The 25297-nt window shown below is 44.6% G+C and overlaps 1 protein-coding gene across 2 annotated transcripts in view; it reads right to left on the reverse strand.

Annotated features, from left to right (window-relative positions):
- Positions 1 to 25297, reverse strand: part of HENMT1 (HEN methyltransferase 1) — a 1010665-nt gene that overhangs the window by 226157 nt on the left and 759211 nt on the right. For both annotated transcript variants that reach the window (XM_044086068.1, XM_044086067.1), the window contains exon 6: positions 3089 to 3269. In XM_044086068.1, the coding sequence (XP_043942003.1) occupies positions 3089 to 3269 (181 nt within the window). The remainder of the gene's footprint in view (positions 1 to 3088; positions 3270 to 25297) is intronic.

Here is a 25297-nt window from a genome sequence, read left to right on the forward strand (position 1 = left end):
GGGTGCTCTCTGGAGCGTTGAACCAGGTCTCAGTTACTGCACAGATATCGATGTTCTCCATTTTTAGGAGTGCCTCAAGAGAGTGCATTTTGAGGTTTAGATTTCTAGTATTGAGTAGCATTACCTTCATATTTTTCAACAGTTTTATTATTGGCCAGACATTTTTCATTTGTTCTAGTATTCTGGAAGAATAATCATTGTCAAACCATATCAAACTCTGATTGTATTTTAAGGGTGATTTTCTCCAAGCAGATTTTATTATTAGTTCCTTGTCCAGAAATGAAAGAAATGTTATAACAATGGCTCTAGGTGGAGTATTTGTTGAATTAGAAGCAGGTTTCCTCAGTGCTCTATGCGCCCTTTCAATTCCAAATGAAAGTCCCTCTTTCAAGTCTAAAAATTCAGGAATCCAGGTCGTTAAGAATGAATAATGTCTTCTCCTTAGGTGTTTTCAGGCAGACCAAAGATCCTTATGTTGTTTCTCCTTTCTCTGTTTTCTAAGTCATCTATTTTGTTAAGCAGCCATGTATTCTGTTTAAGCAGAAATTCTTTTTGGAATTCTTCCTCTTTGAGTCTCCCTTCAATGACATTTAGAGAAGTCTCTATATTTGTTATTTTTATATGGTGTTGCTGTAATAGTTCCTTAAGAGTATCAGTCTGTTTTGGAGAATTTAATTTGAGGTTTTCTAAGTCAATTTTAAAGCCATTCATCTTCAAAGATAGTTCCTGTAAGGTAGATGTCATCAATTAAAGTTCTTTTTTCAAAGCAGCATCTGGATGAGAATTCCTTGAGTTGTTCATATATCTCCAAGTGATTGCCTACTTCTGACTGTCAAAATCAGCCTGATTTGTTCATTATATTGCTTCCTTTTGATTTTATTTTTAAGTCGCCATCTGTGATGCAGCATTTTAAGGAAAAATTGAATGTCAGACTAGAAAAAGTTGGTCTTTTCATGCTGTAACTGTAGTTCAATGCCAAAGTGTGATCACAAGAAGGCTTGGCACAATGGTTAAAATGTTTACCTTATAAACACAAGGTGCAGGGTTTGATTCTCACATGGGGTAATTGGCTAGGATTAAAATGGCCCACAAGGGCAGTTAGCCTAGTAGTACTCTATGAACTTATGAATCTATAAATCTGATCCCAGTGTTGCTCAGGCAAAACTGGCTTATGCTGCACTCACATTTTAACACTATAGTTAGAATTAGTGACTCAACCAAACATTGTATGTAATGCAAATCTGCTGTAACAGGCACCACAAGGAGATAGCATGCACTTTTACAGTGTAAAAAAAAAATCAAATCAAATACTGACAGAAAATCAGGACAGTAAGGTGAAAATATTTTCCTTTTTGTAGCATTCGCAGGTTTTGATTAAAGAGAAAATCTTATTTGTGATAAGAAAAAAAAATGTAAAACTAATCTGCGAGAGGGATTTTCTTGTTTATTTACATATAAAAACTAAGCAAGCTTAAAACAATTTCTACCTGTCCTAGCTTTTGTGATATAACAGATGTCGAGACAGACATGGAAAAGAAAAAAGTGAGATTTCACAAAAAGGCAAACAGAAACAAGGTGAAGCAGAAACTGAAAAGAATTATTAAAAACAAATAAGACAGAAGACAAATACTTCAACATTTTGCAAAACAAAGCTTAATATACAGAAAGTCATTTAACCACTACTTTCTTATGCACGTATATATGGTTTGGCAAAGTCTGTAATTTTCGGGACAGACACTGCTTCATTTTTTTGCATACAGTAAAATGAAATTCCTGTTCACTTCTTAACCTTTACCAGTATTTTGTTTTATTTCTCAGATGTCAACTGCGTGCTTACCAGAGCTGCCTGTCTGTTCTATGCTGTAAATCTATTCTGAACTGCCCAAACATTGCAATGCTTGCCCTTATATATGTAGGGTGCCACCCGTCCCATTACCAGTGGGACACTCACAGGTTAAGCTACATTATCCCGTTGCTTGCGGTGCAAAGCAGCAGGACTTTTCGATCACACTGAATCACAGTAGAAAAGCTTTGATTACTTCCGGCTTTTCCACAGCAATTCAGTTACATCACCAACCCGGACATGCAGGCAGAGCTATTTCCTGTTAGGTACAGGTGTTTTAAATCATGCAACAAATGGCTGCAATTCATGAAGGGAGGGGATCAGGGCAGGAAGAGCCCTACAAGGATCGCAGTTGTAGAGAGGTTTGTTTTTAGAGCTTCTACAGCTGCACAATAGTAAGACTGAGATTTGTCTTTTTTTTCCCTACCAGCCAAGCCAGCCATCCAGACAGCAATCCAGCCAGCCAGCAAGCTACTCCAGCATCCAGCCAGCCAAGCCAGCCATCCAGACAGCAATCCAGCCAGCCAGCAAGCTACTCCAGCATCCAGCCAGTCACTCCAACCAGCCAGCTAGCCACTCCAGAAGCCAACCAGCCAGCTAGCCACTCCAGCAGCCAACCAGCCATTTATCCATCCAGCTAGCCATTTCAGCAGCCAGCCATACAGCCAGTCAGCCATTCATCCATCCAGCTAACCACTCCAGCAACCAGCCAACTATCAACTCCAGTAGCCAGCCAGCTATCCATCCAGCCATTCATCCATCCATCCAGCTAGCAACTCCAGAAGCCAACCAGCTAACCACTCCAGCAGCCAGCCAACCAAGCAGCTAGCCACTCCAGCAGCCAACCAGCCAATTAGCTATTCCAGCAGCCAGCTAGCCACTCCAACAGCCATCCACCTAACCACTCCTGCAGCCAGCCAGCCAGCTGTTGTACCCGTAACTACATCTCCTTCACCACTCCTGTGGTGATGTCACAGCGCAGGGTGTGTCCAGTGTCATACTGGCCACACCCCCATGCCACATTTTGGCCCATTTAAAAGGTGACAACCCTATATATATGGTATTGTGACATTCAGATCCTGTTGTGCAGGAGTCCCTGAATGTACAACTTTCATAGCATACAGTACTGAGGCTTGCTTTGCACAATATTTCATCTCTAAATCTCATGCAGTCAAATATCTCAGAACCACAAGACATTTTTGACATGCATCAACTCTAACATTCAGAATGACAGGAGGTACTTACAGGTTTGTATAAGTGTCCAAGCTGCTTTTTGTCAGATATTTGTCTGTCATCAGTGTTTAAAACCTTCTTTGTAAAGAGACCTATCTGGGTGCAGAAACCTTTCTCTTCTGTTCCAGGAGGCCCCACCCCTACTCCAGAAAATTTAACTGTGTAACCATGCTGATATGCTGCATCCAATGCCCTACAATTGAAAACAGAATTTTATTAGTACACACTGATAGTATTAAACACTGACTTTAATGATCTAATATGCATATCTGCAATTTTATTCAAAATAAAGTGCCCCGGCATATAGTGAAATAATAAATAAAAACCATGGAGAAATAATGTACATTTAAAAATCAGTTTAACAACAGACATGCCTAATAAATGCTAAACAACAGATACAAAAAGCACACTAGTTTCCCTAATTTTACAACCATGTATATGTTTCTACAACTATGTCAAGTAACCATTCTGTGTAACTGTAAACACCACCACTTTGTTTTATCATGCTGCACTAATGTTTCTCACATTGCATTTTTTTAAAAAAACTTCTGACAGCCATGCTTCTACTTCTCAGCTGATGCACTGTTAAAATTACTTGCAGCACCCATGCCTGCATTGCTCATCTGAAGTACGATGTAGTGTTTTGTACTATTTACTGCACTAAATTCTTCTGGATGTTGTTGCTGAGACATATGCCTTACTGAGTTTGGCAGCTAACAGATTAGTTTGGTGAGCTTCACTGGGTGACACTGCAGTTTCTGGCGGAGTTGTATGCTTTTGGGCTAAACAAAGACAAATAAAGATTACTAGTACCGGCAATTTAATTCCTGCCCCAACTGAGAGAAAAACGTACTACATTCATGCATTATTAAGCACACTTGCACTTTAACTAACATGGAATCGCAATAAACTCTTACCGCTTCTGTACCCAGTGTAATAGCACCTGGTGTTCTCAGGCACTGTACAAACTGCTCGTGCTTACAAAACTGCATTAAATTACTGTTGCCATGAGATGACCCAATTTGTGAGAGGTGTAAGCACTTAATGACTTTGGAGGCCTCCTTCTCACAGTACTACACATTTAGTAAGCCTGACGCACAAGCTCACCACCACCATGACACTTAACACCAAGGTGATTAGTAAGTCACATTCCCAGCCTCTAAACAGCAGAACTAAGAAAACTCAGCCATCAGGCCAAACCTCTACATCAACACATCACCACTCATTACACATATTTTATTAAGTCACAAATGCCCACACCACAAACCCTTACAGCCAATGATAGAGGCATCTACTCTAGAAGATGTTCTAGTAATTGGTCAACATACCAACCAAGGCTCCACAAGTGCAGAGGCCAAAAAAATTATCGTAAATGCACACACAAGCAGCCAGCACAATAAGAGGAATCCAGTTTTTATTCTGGAAAAAAGAAAGCAGACCAGTTTTGGCCTGAATAAGCCTTTTTCAATAATAGCAATTGGTGTCTCTACTGTGAAGCACACTGAAACTACTTTCACAAGACTGAAAAAAAGAGGGTAAGAGCAGTCCTGGAGCCAGAAGCCAGGATACTGCAAGGACTCAGATCCCTCCGTCATGACAAGTACTATGACCTGGTGGTGAATGACCTTAGACTCTGCACCAAGTGGAAACGTAGACGAGGAAAAAAAGATTGAGGCTTTGAGTGCCATCTTGCCATCATCTACAATGATGTCAAAATTTAAGGGCAAGATAACTAACTTAGTAGCTGGTATCACTCCAGTGTGATACAGTACGTGTCTGCTTGGATGATTAATAGCTCTTCCTGTTTTGCAAAAGATGATCTACACTCACATATAGAGGCTTTTTTTGCATTCTGGCTACAGCACGTGATACTCCCACAGTGCGCTTTTTAGACAGGGTCCACCCTACTCAATATTACCTCTAGCAAATTCCAGCTCTATACTCTTAATAAAAAGTTGTCCAAAGTTCCAGGCCCTCCTGCAATTCAAAAGCATGTATATAAGGACATATATGTGCAATAACTTCTCTATTTCTGGGTTTATAGGTTAATCAGTTCACAGGTAAGTACTAGGTTAGCTGCCCTTTTGGCCTTTTTAAGAGGCCAATTTCCCTTTTTGTGCTCAAATTAATCTTTCCTATCCTATTTGGTTAGAGATCAGTCTTACCCATCTCACAGCTGATAATTATATATTACTTCTAATAAAAATAACTGGGTTCATACCATAGATAATATGAGAGGACACATGCATAGGTTAGAGAATTTAGGAGCTCTTTCAGTCCATTAGTAGTACATGGAGCAGTCCTGGCATAAATGTTCTGTTTTACCATCCACAGATTCAAGTTGCATTTGAATATGGACAGTGATGAACTTTATTTTATGTGGATCGGGAGTCTGTTCTAAAGAAGCTGTATCCTCTGTGAGATACACCTGCCCCTGCAAACTGTTCTGCTGATGTTACAGAAGAGGTTTACATCCCTAGACCGAATGTTTCTGATGCCATCTGAGTTGCTGATATTCAGTAAATCCATCAGTACTGCATCAGAGGATGTCTTGTATGCCAGACACTGGTCACTTCTTAGCAGTCTGTAGGTTACACAGTATAGTGTTGAAATTACACATATGATGGATATGTTTAGGAATAGAGGATATCCGATGGAATTACTTTATAGTACAGAGACTGAGAGGAGAAGATTGTGTGATTGTATGACCATCCTTATGGATAACAACAGAAAACAAGATAATGTCAACACTTCTGTTAAGGACAACCCCAGACAAAATTATTCCTCTGGCAAGGTTATGGAGTTTAACCCAAAAGGGGCAAAAGTAAGGAATATCATGAACGCTGTGTGGGATAGTGCTTTTACTCAAGAAATTAAAGATACATTAGGAATAGCTACCATGTTTATTAACAGCAGAGGTTCTGATTTAAAAGAATTGTTTGAGAAAAATTCTACGAGCTATGATAACTTTTAGTTATGTACTTACCATAACTTCGGATGTATGGGATCCATCTCGCCTACATTAATAACAGATGGGGATCGGCTCCGACTCTGCCACTATACACTACAACGAAGTCTCTCATTGGCTGGGCTTCCCCTTATCCCAGAATGCACCACACCTGCTTCCCCAGATCTTGCTTGTTCGCTTTCATACATTCATACAGGTACAGAAAAACATACCAATAACTGTAACCAACTATAGCCCTTCAAGAGAAGAGCTCAGCAAGAGCAATATTTCCTCCAAATCCAAAAGGTAGGGGGAAGGAGGGTGGGTATGGTAAGTACATAACTCAAAGATGTAATGGGATCCTATCTCGCCTACATTCATAACAGATGGGACAGCGTCCCTAGCACCTAAATCCTGGGTGGCTCATTGGAACACACTCCTGAGAACTGCGGAACCAAAGGAAGCTCTGCCTCAGGAAGCCACATCAGCCTTATAATGAGAAATGAAGGTGTGCGGAGAAGACCAAGTAGCAGCCGCACAAATATCATCTATTGAAACTTTGGAGTGAAAAGCTACAGAGGTGGCCATAGCCCTGGTAGAATGAGCCTTGAGTGGGAAAGGTAACTCTCTGCCTGACTGGGAATAAATGAAGGAGATGCAATCCTTAATCCATTTGGCTATGGTGGTTTTGGCAACTGGTAGACCTAACCTATTCTCCGCAAAGGATACAAACAGCTGGTTAGATTTTCGTGTCTGACTGGTCCTATCTAAGTAAAAACGCAGTTGCCTGTGAACATCCAACTGGTGGAAGGTATATTCTGCTCTATTAGAAAAATTTGGAAAGAAAACAGGGAGCTCCAAGGATTGCTGAATGCATAAAGGGGATGCTACCTTAGGCAAAAAGGAGGGATTCAATCTGAGGGAAACTCTGTCTTTATGAAAAATCAAATAAGGAGGAGTAGAACAGAGAGCCTGAAGCTCTGAAACCCGCTTAGCAGAAGTTATTGCCACTAGAAGGGCGGTTTTCCAAGATAGAAATTTTATATCACAAGTCGCCGCCGGCTCAAAGGGACGGGCAGTTAAGGAGGCCAGAACCAAATTTAAGTCCCAAGGGGGCACAGGATGGGCCATAGGAGGCCTGAGGAGCCAAGCTCCCTTAAGAAAAGACTTGCAAAGTCTGTTTGCCATTAAGGAAGGCTCTACGGAAACATGAAAATTAGAGATGGCCGCTAGTTGAACCTTAATTGTAGAGACTGAAGAGCCCAAATGAAACAATGAAGCTAGAAATTCCAAGACCTGCGGAACTGAGGCCGTAAGAGGATCAATGCCTCGCTGCTGGGCCCAAAAGGCAAACCTTTTCCATTTGCTGGAATACAGCTTAACAGTGGATGGCTTGTGGGAAGAGGAGGACAAAATGTACATCACTTCTGGAGAAAGAGAGTTATCTCTAACTAAGGATGGAAATGGAGTAACCAAGCAGCCAGTCGCAACGACCGGAGGGACGGATGAGAGTGTCCCGACTGATGAGACAACACGTCCGGCACTGGGTCCAGAATCCAAGGGCCCTGTACCGCATACTTCTGAAGGAATGGGAACCAAACCTGATGGGGCCAATGTGGGGCGACCAAAATCATGTCGCTCCCTACATGAAGAGCCTTCTGAATCACCCTCAGGAGAAGGGGGATCGGGGGGAAGGCATAAAGCAGACCCGAGGGCCAATTGTGGGCTAGAGCGTCCCTGGGAAACTGCCCCTGGGAGGGAGTCAGAGTGAAGAACTCTCTGCACTTCGCATTGTTGGGGCTGGCGAACAAGTCGCAACAAGGGAGACTCCATTTGGTGAAGATCTGTGCAGCCACTCTGTTGTTGAGGGACCACTCGTGGGGCAACAGGAGAGTCCTGCTGAGCCTGTCTGCAATCAAATTGGCTTTCCCCGGAATGTGCGTTGCTACTAAGAAACTTTGGGTAGCTATGGCCCAGCGCCACACTCTCATGGCCTCTCTGCAAAGGGGGTAGGACCTAGTTTCACCCTGCTTGTTTATGTGCCAAACTACCGACATGTTGTCGGATAGAATCGCAATAGTACCTTGGGGGAGAGCATGATGAAGTGCTTGGAAAACCAGAAGCACCGCTCTCATTTCCAGGACATTGATGTGAAGGTGCGCTTCACAATCCTGGCAAGTGCCTTGGACAGACCTGTCCAGATAATGACCCCCCCACCCTATCTGGGAGGCATCCGTGGTCACTGTGGCAACTGGGGGCTGAAGGGCGAAAGGACGCCCCCGGTCCAGGTTGGACCGACGCAGCCACCAACGGAGGTCCCGACGACAACTGTCCGTAATCAGAACCAAGTGGTTCAGGGGAAGTTCTTGATATGACCATTGAACCGATAATAGCCATTGCAGCACCCGCATGTGCAGCCTGGCTAACGGAACTAGGAGAATAGTTGCGGCCATCGTGCCCAATAACTGAAGAATCTGTCTGGCAGGAACTCAAGATTTGGGTAACAAGTTTAGAATCTGAGATTGTAGGACCTGAATTCTTTCTGATGGCAAAAATGCCCGCATCCTTTTTGTGTCTAACTCTGCGTCTATAAAGGTGATACGCTGAGATGGCCGCAGCACAGATTTTTCCCAATTGAAAGTGATTCCCAGCGAGAGACCCAAGGTTACTGTGGCCATCAGCGCTCGAATCAGTAGATGATTGGAGGTGGCAGTGAGGAGCCAGTCGTCTAGATAGGGAAACACTTGGAATCCTAGACTTCTCATGTGAGCTGTCACCACTGCCAGACACTTGGTGAACACCCTGGGGGCTGTGGTGAGACCAAAGGGCAGTGCACAAAACTGGAAATGACTGGTTCCTAGGCGGAAGCGTAAATGACTCCTGGACTCTTGACGTATCAAAATGTGATAGTAAGCGTCCTTGAGGTCTATGGAGCACATCCAGACATCCTTCTCCAATAACGGGAGAATGGACTGAAGGGTGACCATCTGGAACTTGAACTTTTTCACAAAAAGATTTAATGAGCTTAGGTCCAAAATGGGCCTTACGTCCCCTGTCTTTTTTGGCACCAAAAATAATCTCGAGTAAGTTCCTGATCCGATCTGGTCGGCGGGGACGGGCTGGATGACCCCTTTGCTTAGCAGCTTTGAAACTTCTACGGCTGCTTGATCCTGTTGACTAGGTGGCACGTCCGGGATTCTCCTTGTAGGAGGAGGGGGCTTGAAGCAGGGGATGAGGTAACCTCCGGTTACAATGCGAAGCACCCACTGATCCTTGGTTATAGATTCCCAAGCCTGTGGGTGTTTCGCAAAACGACCCCCGACTGGCTCCGGAGAAGCACAGCCGGGCCACATCCTAGGGATGTTGAGGGTAGGAGGAACCATGAAAGGAATCGCGGTCTCCAGTGTTACGGGGGCCTCTGCCACCTCTGGGGCGGCGTCTTCCTGAATCCCCCCCCCCTGCCTCTAGAGGGGGGATCACCCGGTGGAGTAGAGAAGAACTTTTGGGATTTTCTGAACCACATTTTCCCTCCTCTCTGGGCCTTGGGGTAAGGTCTAGAGGGAGCGGAAAAATGGGCCCCAACGGCAGTCAAGGTCTTGCCCTCCTGCTCGCACCGAGTAAGTGTGTCCTTCACCTTGGGTCCAAACAGAGAGGACCCATCAAAAGAGGCGTTGGCGAAGGAAGACTTAAAGGCCTCTGCAAGTGGACATAAGCGTAACCAGGCTTGTCTCCTAAGAGCCACTCCTGTGCCCGCTGCTCTACTCGCCCCTTCGGCTACATAGGAAATGAGCCTCATGGACGAGTTGACTATAGAAGATAGGGTAGTCATCTGGCCGCCTACGGTTTGGGCCAACGCCTCAGGGAGATTACCCGCAAGAGACTCTCCTAACTCCTTGAGGAGATCCCTTTGGAGCCTGGTAAAATGACAGAGATAGTTCAGCGACCGCAAGGTAAAGGTCGCTGAAGAAAGGGTACGCTTCCCGTACCTATCCATGCTCCTAGAGTCCTTATTAGGAGGATGAATAGACGTTGAAGCCTCTGCCACGTCCTGCTGAGTGGCAGATGCCACCACCATCGCATCAACTGCAACACCCTTAGTGAGGAATTCCTTCTGGGGAGGGGCTGAAAGGAACTTATTAGGTCTGGCAGGCACCGGTTCCACTGTATCAGGATGCTCCCACACCCTCCGAAAGATTAAATCTAACAACTCGTCGAAGGGTGGAGACACCCAGGAGGAGGAGGGCTGGGCCCCGAAGGCCTTGAGGAAGACTGACTCCTCAGCGGTAGGGGCTTTGGATTGCCAATCGCCTCTCTGTCTCAAGATCTCAAGGATATCCGAGAAGGAGACGTCATCCGAGGACGATTTTGGGGACCCCTCCGCATCATCGAGGTTAGTATCTGAAGTGACGGACTCATCTTGGGAATCAACGTGCTTCCTCTTGCACAGTTTCTTCCTTGGGGGTTCATCCAAAGCAGATTCAGAAGGACCCCCCGGAAGAAGGGAACCCTCTAAGGGGGTATCCTCAGGCCCTGGGGCCCCACTGTCGTGGGAAAGAATGTCACCAGAGGCACCAGTACCCAAATCTAGGGACGGTGAGGTAGAAACTTGCTGAACCGGCAAGGTCATGGCCAGCGCACTCCTCATGGCCTCAAAAGCAGGACCTCCAGACTCTGCATAGGGCACTTGCTGAGAGGCCACGACAGTACCGGGAATACCTGCAGCCGATGCTCCGAGGGGAAGACTGGGCATCGAAGAGGCCAGCTCCACAGTATTGCCCTCGGCCCCCACCGAGGAAGACCCAGTACCAAACCCTGACACCGAGGACAGGGTAGGAATGAAGGTCAGAGCAGAGAAAATCCGAAGGGGTCTCTGCTCTGACTGGACGATTCCGCTGCGTTCTACCAGCACCGACTCCAACGGCTCCAAGCGGGTCGGAGGAGGAATCAAATGCACGGAATGGGGAATCGGCTCCGAAGCCGAGTGGGCTGGAGCCGAGATCATTTTAGTAAAAACTGGGGACTGGAACAGCCTCTGGATAACCCTATCCAAATCCGAATCCGACAACCTAGAGGATTTGGAGGAAATAGACTGGGGCCGAGAAGACTTCTGCCTCGGCTCCGATAAAACGGGGGACCGGCTCCGAAAAGGCTCCAACACTATCGGATCCGAGATCGGAACCGTTTGTAAAGGTGGCGGCTCCGGGGCCGAGGGGGAAGAGTCTGAGCTGCACACCTCCAACGGCTCCGAAACCAAAGGAGCCGACGTAGGTGATTGGCCTCTCGGTGCACTAACCTGCGGCTCCGACACCAATGGAGCCGAGGAAAGAGGCACCGAGGCAGACCCTTTAGCCATCGGCTCCGAAGCCATTGGAGCTGAGGAAGAAGAGGTCGATCTATGTTTCTTGGATGTCGGGTCCAACGGACTGGTCGGAGCCAACGATCTATGCTTCTTGGATGTCGGGCCCGACGGGCTGGTCAGAGCCGACAATCTTTTCTTTTTAGAAGCTGGAGATGAAGCCAACACTTCCTCAAATGAAGGCTTAATAAGACCTCTGAGTATTAGCTTGTTTTTTTCTTTCCTGAAGGACACTGGAAGAAAAAGCGTGACACAGACTGCATGTATCTTGAAGATGTTTAGGCCCTAAACAGTACACGCAGACAGCATGACTGTCTGTGATAGACATTTTATAATTACATTTAGCACATTTTTTAAATCCTGATTTATGCTCCTTAGACATCCTGAACAAGTAGAAACAGATAACAGATCGAAAACGCTAAAAAAATACAGTACACAGAAGTAGACTAATATATATGGGCTAAAGCCCTCTAACTTAAATGGGCTTAGCCCGATACAACAGGAAAAAACAGAGATAAACTATTTCAGTCACACAACCAAAGTAAAAAACACACAGCAAAGGCCCTCTAATTTAAACGGGCCTTGCCCAGTACACTAGAAGCGCGAAATTTATAAAAAGACCTAAAATTCACAAAACAGAAAAACAAACGCTCACAAAGCTGTTAAAACAGCTGTTTGTTGAAAAACTGACAGAAACCCTAGTCAAAAAGACCAAAAAGGTCAAGAAAATACACTTAGCTCCAGCCAAGTCGAGACCACGTCCAGCTTGAAAAGCGGCAAACGGGATCTGGGGAAGCAGGTGTGGTGCATTCTGGGATAAGGGGAAGCCCAGCCAATGAGAGACTCCATTCTAGTGTATAGTGGCCGAGTCGGAGCCGATGGATCGGCTCCGAACCCATCTGTTATGAATGTAGGCGAGATAGGATCCCATTACATCTCTCTATGCAATTAGTAGACAACTTTATGAAATGTTTGTTGTCCTACACTCTGGGGACCTCTGTATTGTTTAAGTTGTTGTCACAGGTCACACCTTGCCAAACCTGGACTACAAACTGCAGGGTGGTACAGATGGTGGCCATACCTCTCACCTCTACATATTTCTGCAGAATGTCCTGATGTTTGCCACATATTTTTTTTCCGTTTGTCATAACACTGTGGTTTTCTGGCAAACTGGTGGAAAATCATGACAGACTAACATTACAGATTAATGACGGATATTGTCATGTCACAACACATGCCCTTTGGAAAATGCATTCAAATGCACAAACAGTTCTGGTATCTACTTTCCATGCATGTCACAGCAATATGTGAAGGTTGTGCTCAATGTTTCGCCTTTGCCCCACTTTTCCGTATGGATTTAACCAGATGTCTTTCTATGAAGGGTTGAGTGGTATGCTGGGGGCCGTAACACAGTTAAGACTGCTGAAAGGGGATATACATGCATATATCGATATATATATATATATATATATATATATATATATATATACACACACACACACACACACACACACACACACACACACACACACACACTCATGACCTGCCCTTATAGACATTAGAACCTCTATCTGCCTAGTTTTACACATGATACTGCAATATACATAACACAAGCACCACAGAGCTACTATAGTGTTGCAATGTCCGCCACTACTATTCAGGTGAGTGACAACTGCAGCGGCTGTTAGGCTTGTCAATGGGGGGTTAACAGGTCCTTAACATGGTAGAGCCATCTCAAACACACACACACACTTCTGCATGAAACATACATGCACACAGAGTTGACACTTTTCTGATTAGAACATCTGCCTATCTTATGTGCAATACAGTTCGACATGACTATTACAAGCGCCACAGTGCCTTTGTGTTAGAAAATGTGTAACTGTACTTCTAAGGTGGATGACATCTGTAGGGTGGAACAGGCACACAAAATGGTATAACCATCACATACACACAGGCAAGACAGCCACAGGGGATATGCATACAGAAACACATGCACTCACACAGTTGGCCATAGAAAGATTAGAAAACCTACCTATCTACTTGTATGTACTATAGTGCTACGTACATATTGCATGCACCATGGAGATTATATGCCGGGGACATAGCTCACAACCTCTTACACAAATTAATCTTGGGAATGCCATCATGAATGGTGGGACAAACCACCCAAAATAGGGACTGTTCTCACATATTGCTCTTACAAACCTAGACAAGTGATAGGGTAACTGGTTTTGCATCAGCATGACATTTCAGATGTGTATGATGTCTGAAGCTGACATGTCTGTCACTATTTGCGACGGCAACTCTCACGTATTTGCCAATGATTTGTCATAAAACCCCATTGTTATGAGACACAGACCATATGTATGTTGCAAACATCTGGACATTCTTCAAACATCTGTAGAGATGACTGGTATGGCCTGTAGAGTTTAACATGGTGGATCTAAAGTGGATAACATCAACAGGCCCTTTAATGTAATGTCACGGAGAGTGGGGCAACAGGCCTTAAAATGGCATAACCAACACACGACAGCCACAGGGGAAATGCCTCACACATGTATACAGTAGTATAGTCGGCTGTATTGAGATTCAAACTCCTACCTACCTAGTTGTATGTACTATAGTGCTGCCTACTTATCGCATGCGCCATGGAGCTTAAATGCCTAGAAAGTGTCCACAGTGGATCTAAGGTGGGTGACATGAACAGGCCCTGTAAAGTAATGCAATGGGGGGGTCACCAGGGAGGAAAAGGCCTCAAAATGGTATAACCATCACACACACAAATACGCATTTGCCAGTATTGAGATTAGAACCCCTACCTATCTAATTTTCTGTACTATAGTGTTATGTAGTTATCACATGCGCCATGGAGCTTATATGGCTGAAGGATGTCCAAAGGTGCTTCTAACGTGAATGACATCAACAAACCTTATAAAGCAAGGCAATGGTAGGTTTACTGGGTGGAAAGGGCCACAAAATGCTTTAACCTAGAAACACACACACACACACACAAACATGCACATACATACACACACACACACAGACACACACACACACACACTTGCCAGTATTGCAATTAGAACCTCTACCTATCTAATGTTCTGTACTATCGTGTTATGTAGTTATCACATGCGCCATGGAGATTATATGGCTGAAGAGTGTCCAAATGTGCTTCTAAGGTGAATGACATCAGCAGGCCTTGTAAAGTAGGATAATGGGGGGGTTTAAGCATTCTTAACCCTGGAAGAGGCTGACATTTGTGCAGTCAATGAAACCTGGTTTAAAGCTGCAGACATCATCCCCGCCATACCAGGATATTCATGCTATCATTCATTTAGACCCCAAACTGTGGGCAGCAAAACAAAAGGAGGTGGAGTTGCAATATATATAAAAGACATACACACCTCTATGATGGTCAAACAGTATGATGCACAGGGCACACTCCAGGTGCAGTAAACAACTGACAAAACTCCCTATTAGCTAGCTACAGGTCTCCAACTCTAACTCAAGATGCCCACTCCACCTATCTGGACCTCTTTGAATCTATCAAGATTCAACCCTTTACCCAGATCTTGGAAGAGTTTAACTATCTAACCATAGATTGGGGGTAATACTCTTGCCAAAACACAAATGCCCAGAGATTCCTTGATTTAATCAATGCAAATCCCTTGGACCAGTTGCTTGACACCCACACAAGAGGTGCAAATATCTTGGACATAGTATTAACCAACATGACTAACCACTGCAGTATCCCTATAGTGTCATCATCCCTGGTAAGAGCCAACCACAAAGCAGTCACTTTCGAAGTCACCATCTCTCCTGACCCCCCCCCCCCCAGCTATGGTCAAACAAAAAATTTCTCCAAAGCTGATTACAACCACCTGAGGGAAGGTATAAACAGCTACACAGCCCCTTCCCCCTCTACAGGAACTGGCACATATGTCCAAATCTACAAGTTGGTACTATATAAGCATGTAGCTAGCTGCATGGAATCAGGAATACCAGACAGGACAAAATCTTCCTCCTCAAGGAAGAGTAAACCTGTCTGGTGGACATCTACAATAAATAAACTCTACATTGAAAGACCAAATTTGCTGTCCAGGACCAAGAGGCAGCAGGTGTCTAATTGAAAGCATTCTCCTCTCAGCCTGAACAAGCAAATAAGAGCACTAGTGAAATCCTCCACAGCAAACTTCGAGTCCATACTGGCCACATCTGCTAAAGACAAGCATAAGGCCTTCTTCACATATGTCCACAATCTCAAGGAAAGCACCCAGATCTGCTCAGAACTGGTGGTCAAGGGCACCACATACACAAACCCTGCAGATATAGCCAACCTGCTGGCAGACAGGTAAAATGAAGACTTCATTCCTCTGCCCCTCCATCAGTAAAACAGGACATACCCAGTACATCCCCCTCCCCTTATCTCTAGGGAGCAAGGCATCACTGCCTTCTCAAAGGCAAAAAATGCAGCCTCTATGGGACCCGATAACATCCCAGGCTGTATCCTACATGAACTCAGGCAGGAACTTGCAGCACCATTAGGCACCCTATTCAACCAAAGCCCGAGTACTGGTTTCATCCCAGCCAAGTGAAGGACAGCTAGTGTCATCCCTTTGTACAAAGGTGGAGCATCCACAGAGCCAGGAAATTATAGACCCATCAGCCTAACTAGCCTGATCTGCAAGGCCATGGAGCGGATTACCATGGACCTCATTAACAAGGACATTGGCAACCTCCAGACACTTGATCCCACACAGCTTGGTTTTGTCAAGGGGGGATCATGGCTGTTAAATGGTCGACTTCTGTGAGACAGTCACCAAGGTCATAGATGAGGGGAAGACAGTGCACACCACCTACCTTGACCTGGCCAAGGCCTGTGATACTATTCCTCACTCAGGTATAATAGATAAACTCTGTGAATTAAGCATCAATCCATATGTTACCAGATGGGTAGCAAACTGGCTCACTGATAGAACCCACCCAGTCAAAATAGGGGAAGCCACCTCAAGTAGTAGACCCGTAACAAGTGGTGTACCCCAGGGATCGGTCTTGGGGCCTCTGCTGTTTAGGATATAGTTCTCAGAGGTGCAGGCCAAATCTAGTGGGCTATGGCTGACCCAGTTTGCAGATGACTGCAAGCTGGGTGCTGTCATCAATTCTCCTTGTGATGTGGACATCCTCCAAGAGAGTCTCACACAACATATGACTGTGCCAGAAACATGGCCTCAAAATGAAAGCCAAAACATGCATCATCCTCCCTTTTGGGAAGAGTGACATCCTCCCAAATTATCACATTGATAATAAGGTACAAAGCACGTGATTAGTAGTGAGGGACTTGGGTACCCAGGTTGATAGAAGACTGACTTTTGACCACCATATTGCCTCCATTGTATGAACAGCTTTCTACAAGGCCCACCTCATTTGTAAGAGTATCTCATCAAGGGACAAGGTGGTCATAACATCCCTGTATTCTTCACTTATAACACCCATTGTGTACAATGCCCCTTTTGTCATGTAGCTCACAGAGCAGCTGGCGTGACCACAGATGTTCCTCACCCGGAGAACTATGGGCCTGAAACATCCACCCTACACACATAGGCTAAAAGCCCTGTCCCTCAACTGAGTCTCCTACAGCCTCCTCAGAGGTTACCTTTGTCTGGCATATGAAGCAATGTCAGACCCCGCCCTGATGGGACTGCTGCATATCCGCATGTCAAGCTCCACTCGAGTAACCCACACGCGTGACCTCAACCTGGTGTGTGACATTAACAGGAGTTGTTGGCAGGACAGATTTGTGTCCCATAGACAAACCCTTTTGTGGAATAGACTCCCTCTCCACGTAAAGCAAGGTACCTCATTAAACCTTTTTAAGCACAACCTGGATAACTGGATGGGGAACAGAAATACACCTCTGGGATTCCACCTGTGTCCCTGCTGGACAGTGGCATAGGATGCTGACTTGTTGGAACATGGGCTAAATTCTTGGCTAGGCTTGCAAGGACCTCAGGGCCAATAGCCTAGTAACGTCCTATGATCCTACAGGGTGGAACAGACCTCAAAATGTATTACCATTACACCCAGGAAATACACACAGCCACAACAGAATATATTTATATACACACACACACACACACACACACACACACATATATATACACACTTGCCATTGCTCTAATTAGAGCCCCTACCTATCTAATTGTATATACTATAGGGCTATGTACTTATTGTGTGCATCACAGAGATTATATATCTGGAGACTGGCCAACGGTGCTTCTAAGGTGGATGACATCAGCAGGCCCTGTAAACTAAGGCAATGGTGGGATTACAGGGTGGAACAGGCCTCAAAATGTACTACCATTAAATACACAGGCAGAGAATACACACATCCACAAGGGGATATAGTATTAAGCTCACTCACACACACACACACACACACACACACACACACACACACACACACACACACACACACACACACATACACAAGGTGGCTGATGTAGGATCACAACTACCTCCTATTACACAATGGGGCTCACCATGGTATTTGCACATGCCACTGGTTACACTTGGTGTACTTCTGGCTGCAGCACTACATCACTCTATGGCTTCCAGAGTCTCTCTCTGTCTTGCTCTCTTTGTCTGTCTCTCTCTCTCTCTTCCCCTGTCTCCACCTCTCTATTAATGGTATTTGTATATGTTGCCTATATATTGTATGTATATCAGACGCAACAGATCCAGATATATCCTATATGTACCACACACAGATAAATGTGGGTAATCATGTCCAATGGGGGTGGGGAGAGACAGTTCGGGTGTGCATATCTGTCTGTCTGCACAGGGATATATGGACATCCCGGTTCTATAGTCAGATGTGTGTTCAGACATGGGCTGACAAAAGCTAAATGTAGGAGCATGCCCGGTATGAGCATCAGTAGTAACACTGGGACTCCAGGCCAGACCAACCTGTACTCCAGTCTAGGTTTTGCGTGCTAGAGCCGATTGGCTGATGCAGCTGTGTAAATAGTCCATCACCTGACTGATGTACTGTCTGAGGGATCTCCTGGCTGTGTGTTATCTTTCTTATTGAGTCAGTTCTACGGTGGCTACAGAGTTTAGTGTACTGAGCAGAGTTTTGCATAATATGTGTGATACATTTTAAACAGCACTGTGATTTTTTGGTAAGTCAGTGGCAGATCAGTATAGGCTAATGTGAGGACCCGCTGATAGACATTTGTGTACTGACTCCATACACTGCAGGAACCCATGCTAATGCACAAACTGTTCTAGTGTGCACATTACACATTGGTCTGGCTAGTGATTCCTCCTTCCCCTTATATGTGGTCCTTTGCACTGCTCTGCTCCAGTTGCAGGCTTTATCCACAGTTACTGCTCTTATGTATCTGTAGCTGTGGTGTGAATGGGGTAAATGTAACACCACCACAAAGTTACTGGGTTCAGACCTCTGACTGCACCTGTTCAGCAGATTGCCCAGCATTTTGTCCCATACTTCTGCCCTGGACCTCAGGCAGTTTGTGTTGCACTATTATAAAGCTACGTATTGGCCATTGCTCTCTACCTGTTATGACCCAAACATGGGTACAGCATCTTAATATTGCTCTTCCACACTTAGACAGTGTTATGGAGTCTGCATCTCACCTGTGTGTCATTGATGTTTTCACATCAACCTTTATTGGTTTGTCAATAGTTTTCCAGATAAATGCAATGTTATGACAAACAGAACAGATATATGAGGCATTCGTGTGGACATTCTCTAAAAGGCTGTCATTCGTGGGGTATGGATGGTGCCCACTGACTTGTCAGTACTGACAGAGTTACATGGCAGCCTTTATATCCTGGTGCAACACTGACTTGTCTCCACCTGCTGTTCTTAGCAGGCACCTTCTATGTTAGTCAGGGCTGTGTATTGTCCATATGAGTGGCCCCGTCCCTCCATTGTCCACCTTTCCTGCAGTAACAAATAGTGACATTGGGAGAGTCTGTGGAACTCCTACTATAGATGTAGCTGACATGCAAAATTGTGGGCATGGCCAGTCTCGAACCATGGGCCATGTCAACTAGGTAATGCACTTAAGACTATTAAGCCATGACAGCCACCTACTTCTTGACACTATTAGCACACACATACATAGCACCTTCAGCCCTGCATATTGTGGAACTGGAAAATGTTAGCAAGTTGATTGGGACAGCCCTGGAAATGTGTGGTCTGCTGCTATTAGCTTACAAACACAGATGTTATTGTAGTTGTATGGGAACATGGGTGTGTCAGGGGTAATGGCCCATACCTCTTAACTGTACAGCTTTCCCCCAGAATGTCCAGATGTTTGCCTATTTTGGGCCCATTTGTAATACAAGTGTGGTTTTCTGGGACATTAATGGCATATCGAATGAAGTCAGAAACTAATTAAAGACATTTGGGTTTTAGACTTCATACCCTTCCAAACTTCTCGCTAGTGCAAATGCTGTTATTCTGTCTACTTTCTAAGTTTGCAAAAGCACTACTTAAAACCCGGCCCTGTGTTTTGGCCTTTGCCCGACAATTCTTTTTGTCTTTGTCCAGATGTCTTGCTGTAAGAGGTTGTGAGGTATGTAGGGGATTCCAACACTGACATGCATCCATCTGTCCTATGAACCCGCTATTTGTAGGTCCCTCACATACTGCAGTGGGTTTGCATGGCTTGGGGCCTACTGCATATTCTGGGGCAGACAGTATTCAGCAGGGGGTTTCTGTTGTGTTGTACCACATATCTATCAGTTGTATGCTGCTATACTGGTATCCCACCCCATTTATTTGCATACATGCAGCAATACCATAGATATGCTACCACAGTCTGTTACTCCATTCATTTGTTGTTAAGAAGAGTGACTTACCTTGTGCCTGCAGCAGTTGTGAAACAGCGCTTCAGGGCTGACTCTATCAGATGCACACAGTACACATCCTAAACATGATAAGGTACAGGTAGTGTGATGTGTGTGGCATCCTTTGTACTGTGTGTGCGAGTCAGAGTGAGGTGTCAGTCCCTGGGTCCCTAAGGTATCAGTGTATGTACTATGTGTTGTTTCTTTGCCGAGGCTATGGCGTACTGGGCACACCTACATCTGCCTACAGGGGACAGGCTCAAGGGGTTCCTCCTCCAAGTCCCCCTGTGCTTGTGGGGACCTTGGCAATGGTAGGGGGCTGTGTGTCCCTGCCTGTGATGTTCCTGCTGCAGCTGTTTCTGCAGAACCTTATTGTGTAGCATGGCAGATACTATGAACATGTGTGTACATGTGGCTGGAAAGTACTGCAGGGCTTCACCAGATATGTCAAGGCAGTGGAACTGTGACTTGAGCAGCCCAAACACATGCTCTATGATGTTCATAGTTTGTGCATGTGCCTCATTATGGCATTTTTCAGTGGGTGTGTTTGCATTTCTGAAGGCTGTCATCATCCACGGTTCCAGTGCGTAGCCAGCATCCCCCACTACATGGCCGTACGGGATGTCACACTTGGCAAATGCCTGGTAGAGTTGTGATGCGTGCCAGATGTGGGAGTTGTGATAACTGCCAGGGCTGCCAGCACACACATTGATGATAATGCCCTGGATATTGCACACAACCTGGCAACTGATGGAGTGATACCCATTGCAGTAGACTCTACCCTCCTCTCCAGGTGGTTCTTTGATGTGGACATAAGTACAGTCTATGGCACCCAGTACCTCTGTGTAGTGTGCTATATGGTGGAAGAGTCACTTATTGCTGGCCCTCTCCTCAGGGGTGCTGGGGAAATAAATGTGCTCACTGGCATGTGTTAGCATGACATCCAGGAACTGGTGGAGTACCCTGGATGCGGATGCCTGTGAGACCCCCATTATGTCCCTAGTAGGTCTTTGCAAAGTACCTGCAGCTAGTATTCTTAAGGCTACACATATCTTGGTTTCCACTGGGATTGGTTACCCTCTGTTGGCTCTGGGTCTGAGGTGAGGGTGGCAGAGCTCAGTGAGTTGCTGAAGTATGTCCCTGTCCACCCTGTAGCACTCTATCTCCAGTTCATGTAGCCTCTGAAAGGTTACCCTGGGTCTGAACAGTCTTCTCCTCCTCAGTCTGGGCTGGTTGTCAGCATCATCATCATCACTGACCTCAGCCTGTAGCACGTAGAGATGTAACAAGGCAGCAGCAGCCCCTATCATTTTGTCAGTTAAAATTCCCAAGTGTGTACTCTAATGGTGCAGAGTATGTGGGAAAAATCAGATTGAAGGGTGTCTGCATAATTTATACTGGTGTGCTGCAGATGCAGCCTGTGTGAATGGCTGACTATGATACAGTCCACCTGCCAGCTACATTATTTAGGGGGTTGAATGGGCCAGTGTAACTGGCAGAGGGCTTATTAGTCAGTTCTAGCTGAGTGGCTTTTCTAAGCTGTTTCCTTTTAGTTTGTTTTTTTTTTTTTCGATTTCCTCTACTTCTAAGCCTCGTGGTGCACCGTGCAAACCCACTGCTCCAGTGTAAACATTCCTAAGCAGATCTGACCATCCCCTGTACATGAGCACAGCTTAGCAACCTCAGACGCACACCCTTGCTTAGCTGAGCACAAATAGGAGCCGCTGAGCTCCAATGTGCTTACATAAACTGTGACACACACACACCCTTTTCATGTCAGCTGCCTCTTCTGCCTAAACTACCACATTGTAGCCCTTACACAGTTAGGTACCTGTGGACATGGTGGCCCATTTTGCTATTCAATAAACTTAGCTCATTTACATATACCTAACTGTGTATACCCTAGTTACTGCACTACACTACAGCCCATGTACTTAGCAACCACTATAACCTGCCATTGCAAGACTCTACATGCTGGCCAGTATAATGGGAAAGTTCATTATAGCTTTACCACTCCTATTTTACAATTTAAATTTTTTTTTTTTTTTGCAAAATCACATGTTTGAGTGTCGCTTAAATGTGGCATCTGTGATAAAAAAAATACTTTTTAATTTTTCATTAATTGCATCACTTTTAAATGTCAGTGGCCATACTTTTGGCCATTGGCATGCCTACTGCACCTAATACATGTTTTTATTTTGAGTTGTCACAGCCCCTTTTTAATTTTTACATTCCGGTACACGGTTAGTAACCGCGTACATTTTTCCTGCAGACAAGGCTCCTACACGGATGACTGTCTGCTTCCTGGATCATAAAATCACCTCATCTGCATGGTTTTCACCAGCAAATGAGGTGATTTCTATTCCGGGATCTCATTCGTGTCTGCACAGTGCTGTGAGGCTCGTGCATGTCCCTAACCTTGTTTCCTGGATCGCTTGGCCTCCTGATTTAGTGTTCAGGTCACAACAGTATTCCTACATGGAGGATTGCTCCATGTAAGGTTTACTGAATTACCCCCATGTCTCTTAAGGGGTAATTAGTAAGGCATATAAAACACTGTATGATAACCATAAGAATCAATCAGAGGAGGTTAGGAGAGAGACCAGAAAAGCAATTACAAAGGAATAATGGCAGAACAAACGTATGGTTCCCAAGTATACAACATAGTCCAGAAGGTATAGGATTTTTGCATGGAATTGTGTGCACTGGTATTTTTATGCCCCAAGCAGACTTCAAAAAATCAGACTGTAAATGTGGACTTGTGATGGGTGGGGAAGAAAGAGGTAACTGGGAACATACGATTTGAGAATGTAATGAGTTGGCAGATTTAAAAAATTCCCTACAGAGTCAGAAACACTGGGAGAGCAATGGCTGTAACTAAGGAAATTATTCTTTTAAACTGGGGCATAGGCTCTGAACTGCCCAGACATAGTAAGGCCTTGATAAATTGAATTCTGTTGGCTGCCAAAAAAAAAGGAATTACTAGAAAATGGAAATCAAAATCTACACCAAATGTATCTGAAGTATTGAACACCGTAAAAGAGAAAAAAGAACTGGAAAAGAGGTCTTTAGAAACAGGAAGGAGCAAATTACACAGAAATAAATTGTGGGAACAATACCTGCAAAATAATGTTCAAGAGGAGAGGGAAGACAGGAACTGAGCAATGTATGTAATGTTGCACTGATGGTAGTTATAAAGAAAGGAAACATAAGGTAAAATGTATGTAAATGAAAAAATGTTAATATAGTCTGTTTTTTTTCTATCAATGAATGCTTGTCTATGCCTTGAGTGATAATTGAATCAAGTTGTTTAAAAAATGATTATGTCTCACAACGGCAGTGTTGAATACCATACAACATCTTCAAAGAAAGGAAGGTATTCACACTGTCCAGAAAGTTATCTAAAGCAATGACTCGAGACATTTCCACAATAGGCTGAGAAGGAGAGTGAAACTGACAAGATCTTGGATCATCCAGATGAACTCAGAAAGGCATATTACCAGGTGAAGTTCTTAGTCCATCAGTAGGACTGCAGACCACAGAATTGCAAAAGTATTTAAGAACTGGAAGCCTGCTCAGAAAATATGCTACATATTCAGAACTGAAATCATTACAAATCTGAGCAGTACAGACTTTTTTCCTGCTGTTTGAAAAAAAAGTGTTAAACTTTCTATCTGATGTAAATAACTATTACGTTAGAGTCACTGAGATTCTTTCAGCAATGTGGCATCTGAATATACGGTGTTTGAAAAAAGGAGTTATAGTATTTGCATGCATATATTAAACACCAATACATTTTGCCTTTGTCAACAGTGCCATGTGGATATTGTGTAGTCTGCTTTCCTGTACAGTAAAAGCACAGGAAGCTGGTAGCATGCAATCTCATTTAACTTTGCCATTTGTATTTTCAAACACCAAATCCTGCAGAACTGAGTACCACTGCAACACTGGTACTCCAGACATGTTTTTGAGGAGACCACAGCTGGACCCTACTCATGACCTGCTGCCAAAGCAATGCTGGGTTGTTCAAATCAACATAAGGCACTTGGATATTATGGTACCATACCTCCCAACTGTGCCAAATTGCTTGTTTTTTATTGAGTTTTGGGGTTCAAATGAAGGGGTGCCACAATTCCTGAGTGGCACCCCTTCATTTCCGATTTTTCTTTTGTTTTTTTAATTTTCGCGCTTAGAGCTGACGTCATCACGTGCACGATGATGTCAGCTCCCTCAGGGCTACCAGCCTGTTGGAATTGAGCTCAAGGAGCTCATGCATTTCTGGCTGGCCTGGCTACTCAAATGCAAGTGGGAACATCAACAAATGACTCCTGTTACAGCACTAGTATGGAGTATTCTTTATGTAGGGTAATCGGACTAACAGCAACAAACGGTTGCTGTTACAGAACGGGTTATACCACTACTATGGATTATTATTTATGTTGGGAATCGGACTAACTTTCAGAGAAGGGTGTGTGTGTCACTATGGATCAGACCTGCGGACTGAAGACTCCATGCAAGTATAGAAGGCAGACTGCAAATGAGTACAGGGTAAAAAGAGCCTAAAGTCCCTAGCCACTACCACTTGTGAGCTTTGCCCAGGTGTTTTGAGCTACGAGTTGAGAGCTATGGTGAGAACTGCATTTGTAAGAGCCTAAAGTCCCTAGCCACCACCACTTGTGAGCTTTGTCCATTTTTTTGTGCTAAGAGTTGAGAGCTATGATTAGAATTCATTTATATTCCCCCATTATTGGCTTTGTTTGTCCAGGTTTTTTGTGCTAAGAGGTTGAGAGCTATGGTGACAAGTGAGAACTGAATTTGTATTCTCTCATTATTGGCTTTGTCCAGTTTTTTTGTGCTAAGAGGTTGAGAGCTATGGTGAGAAGTGAGAAATGAATTCACTAAATGACAGCCATTATGTTTCAATCTTCCTATTTTTCAGGAAGCTGCTGATTTGGCATAGTGGTATGTTGCTCTGACTGTAGTGCATAGGGTCCTGGGTTCAAGACTTGCCAGTGAAATGCATGGTGGTAACACA

The sequence above is a fragment of the Protopterus annectens genome, chromosome 10.part0, assembly GCF_019279795.1.
Source record: "Protopterus annectens isolate FY-2018-M chromosome 10.part0, PAN1.0, whole genome shotgun sequence".
NCBI classification, from domain to species: domain Eukaryota; kingdom Metazoa; phylum Chordata; order Ceratodontiformes; family Protopteridae; genus Protopterus; species Protopterus annectens.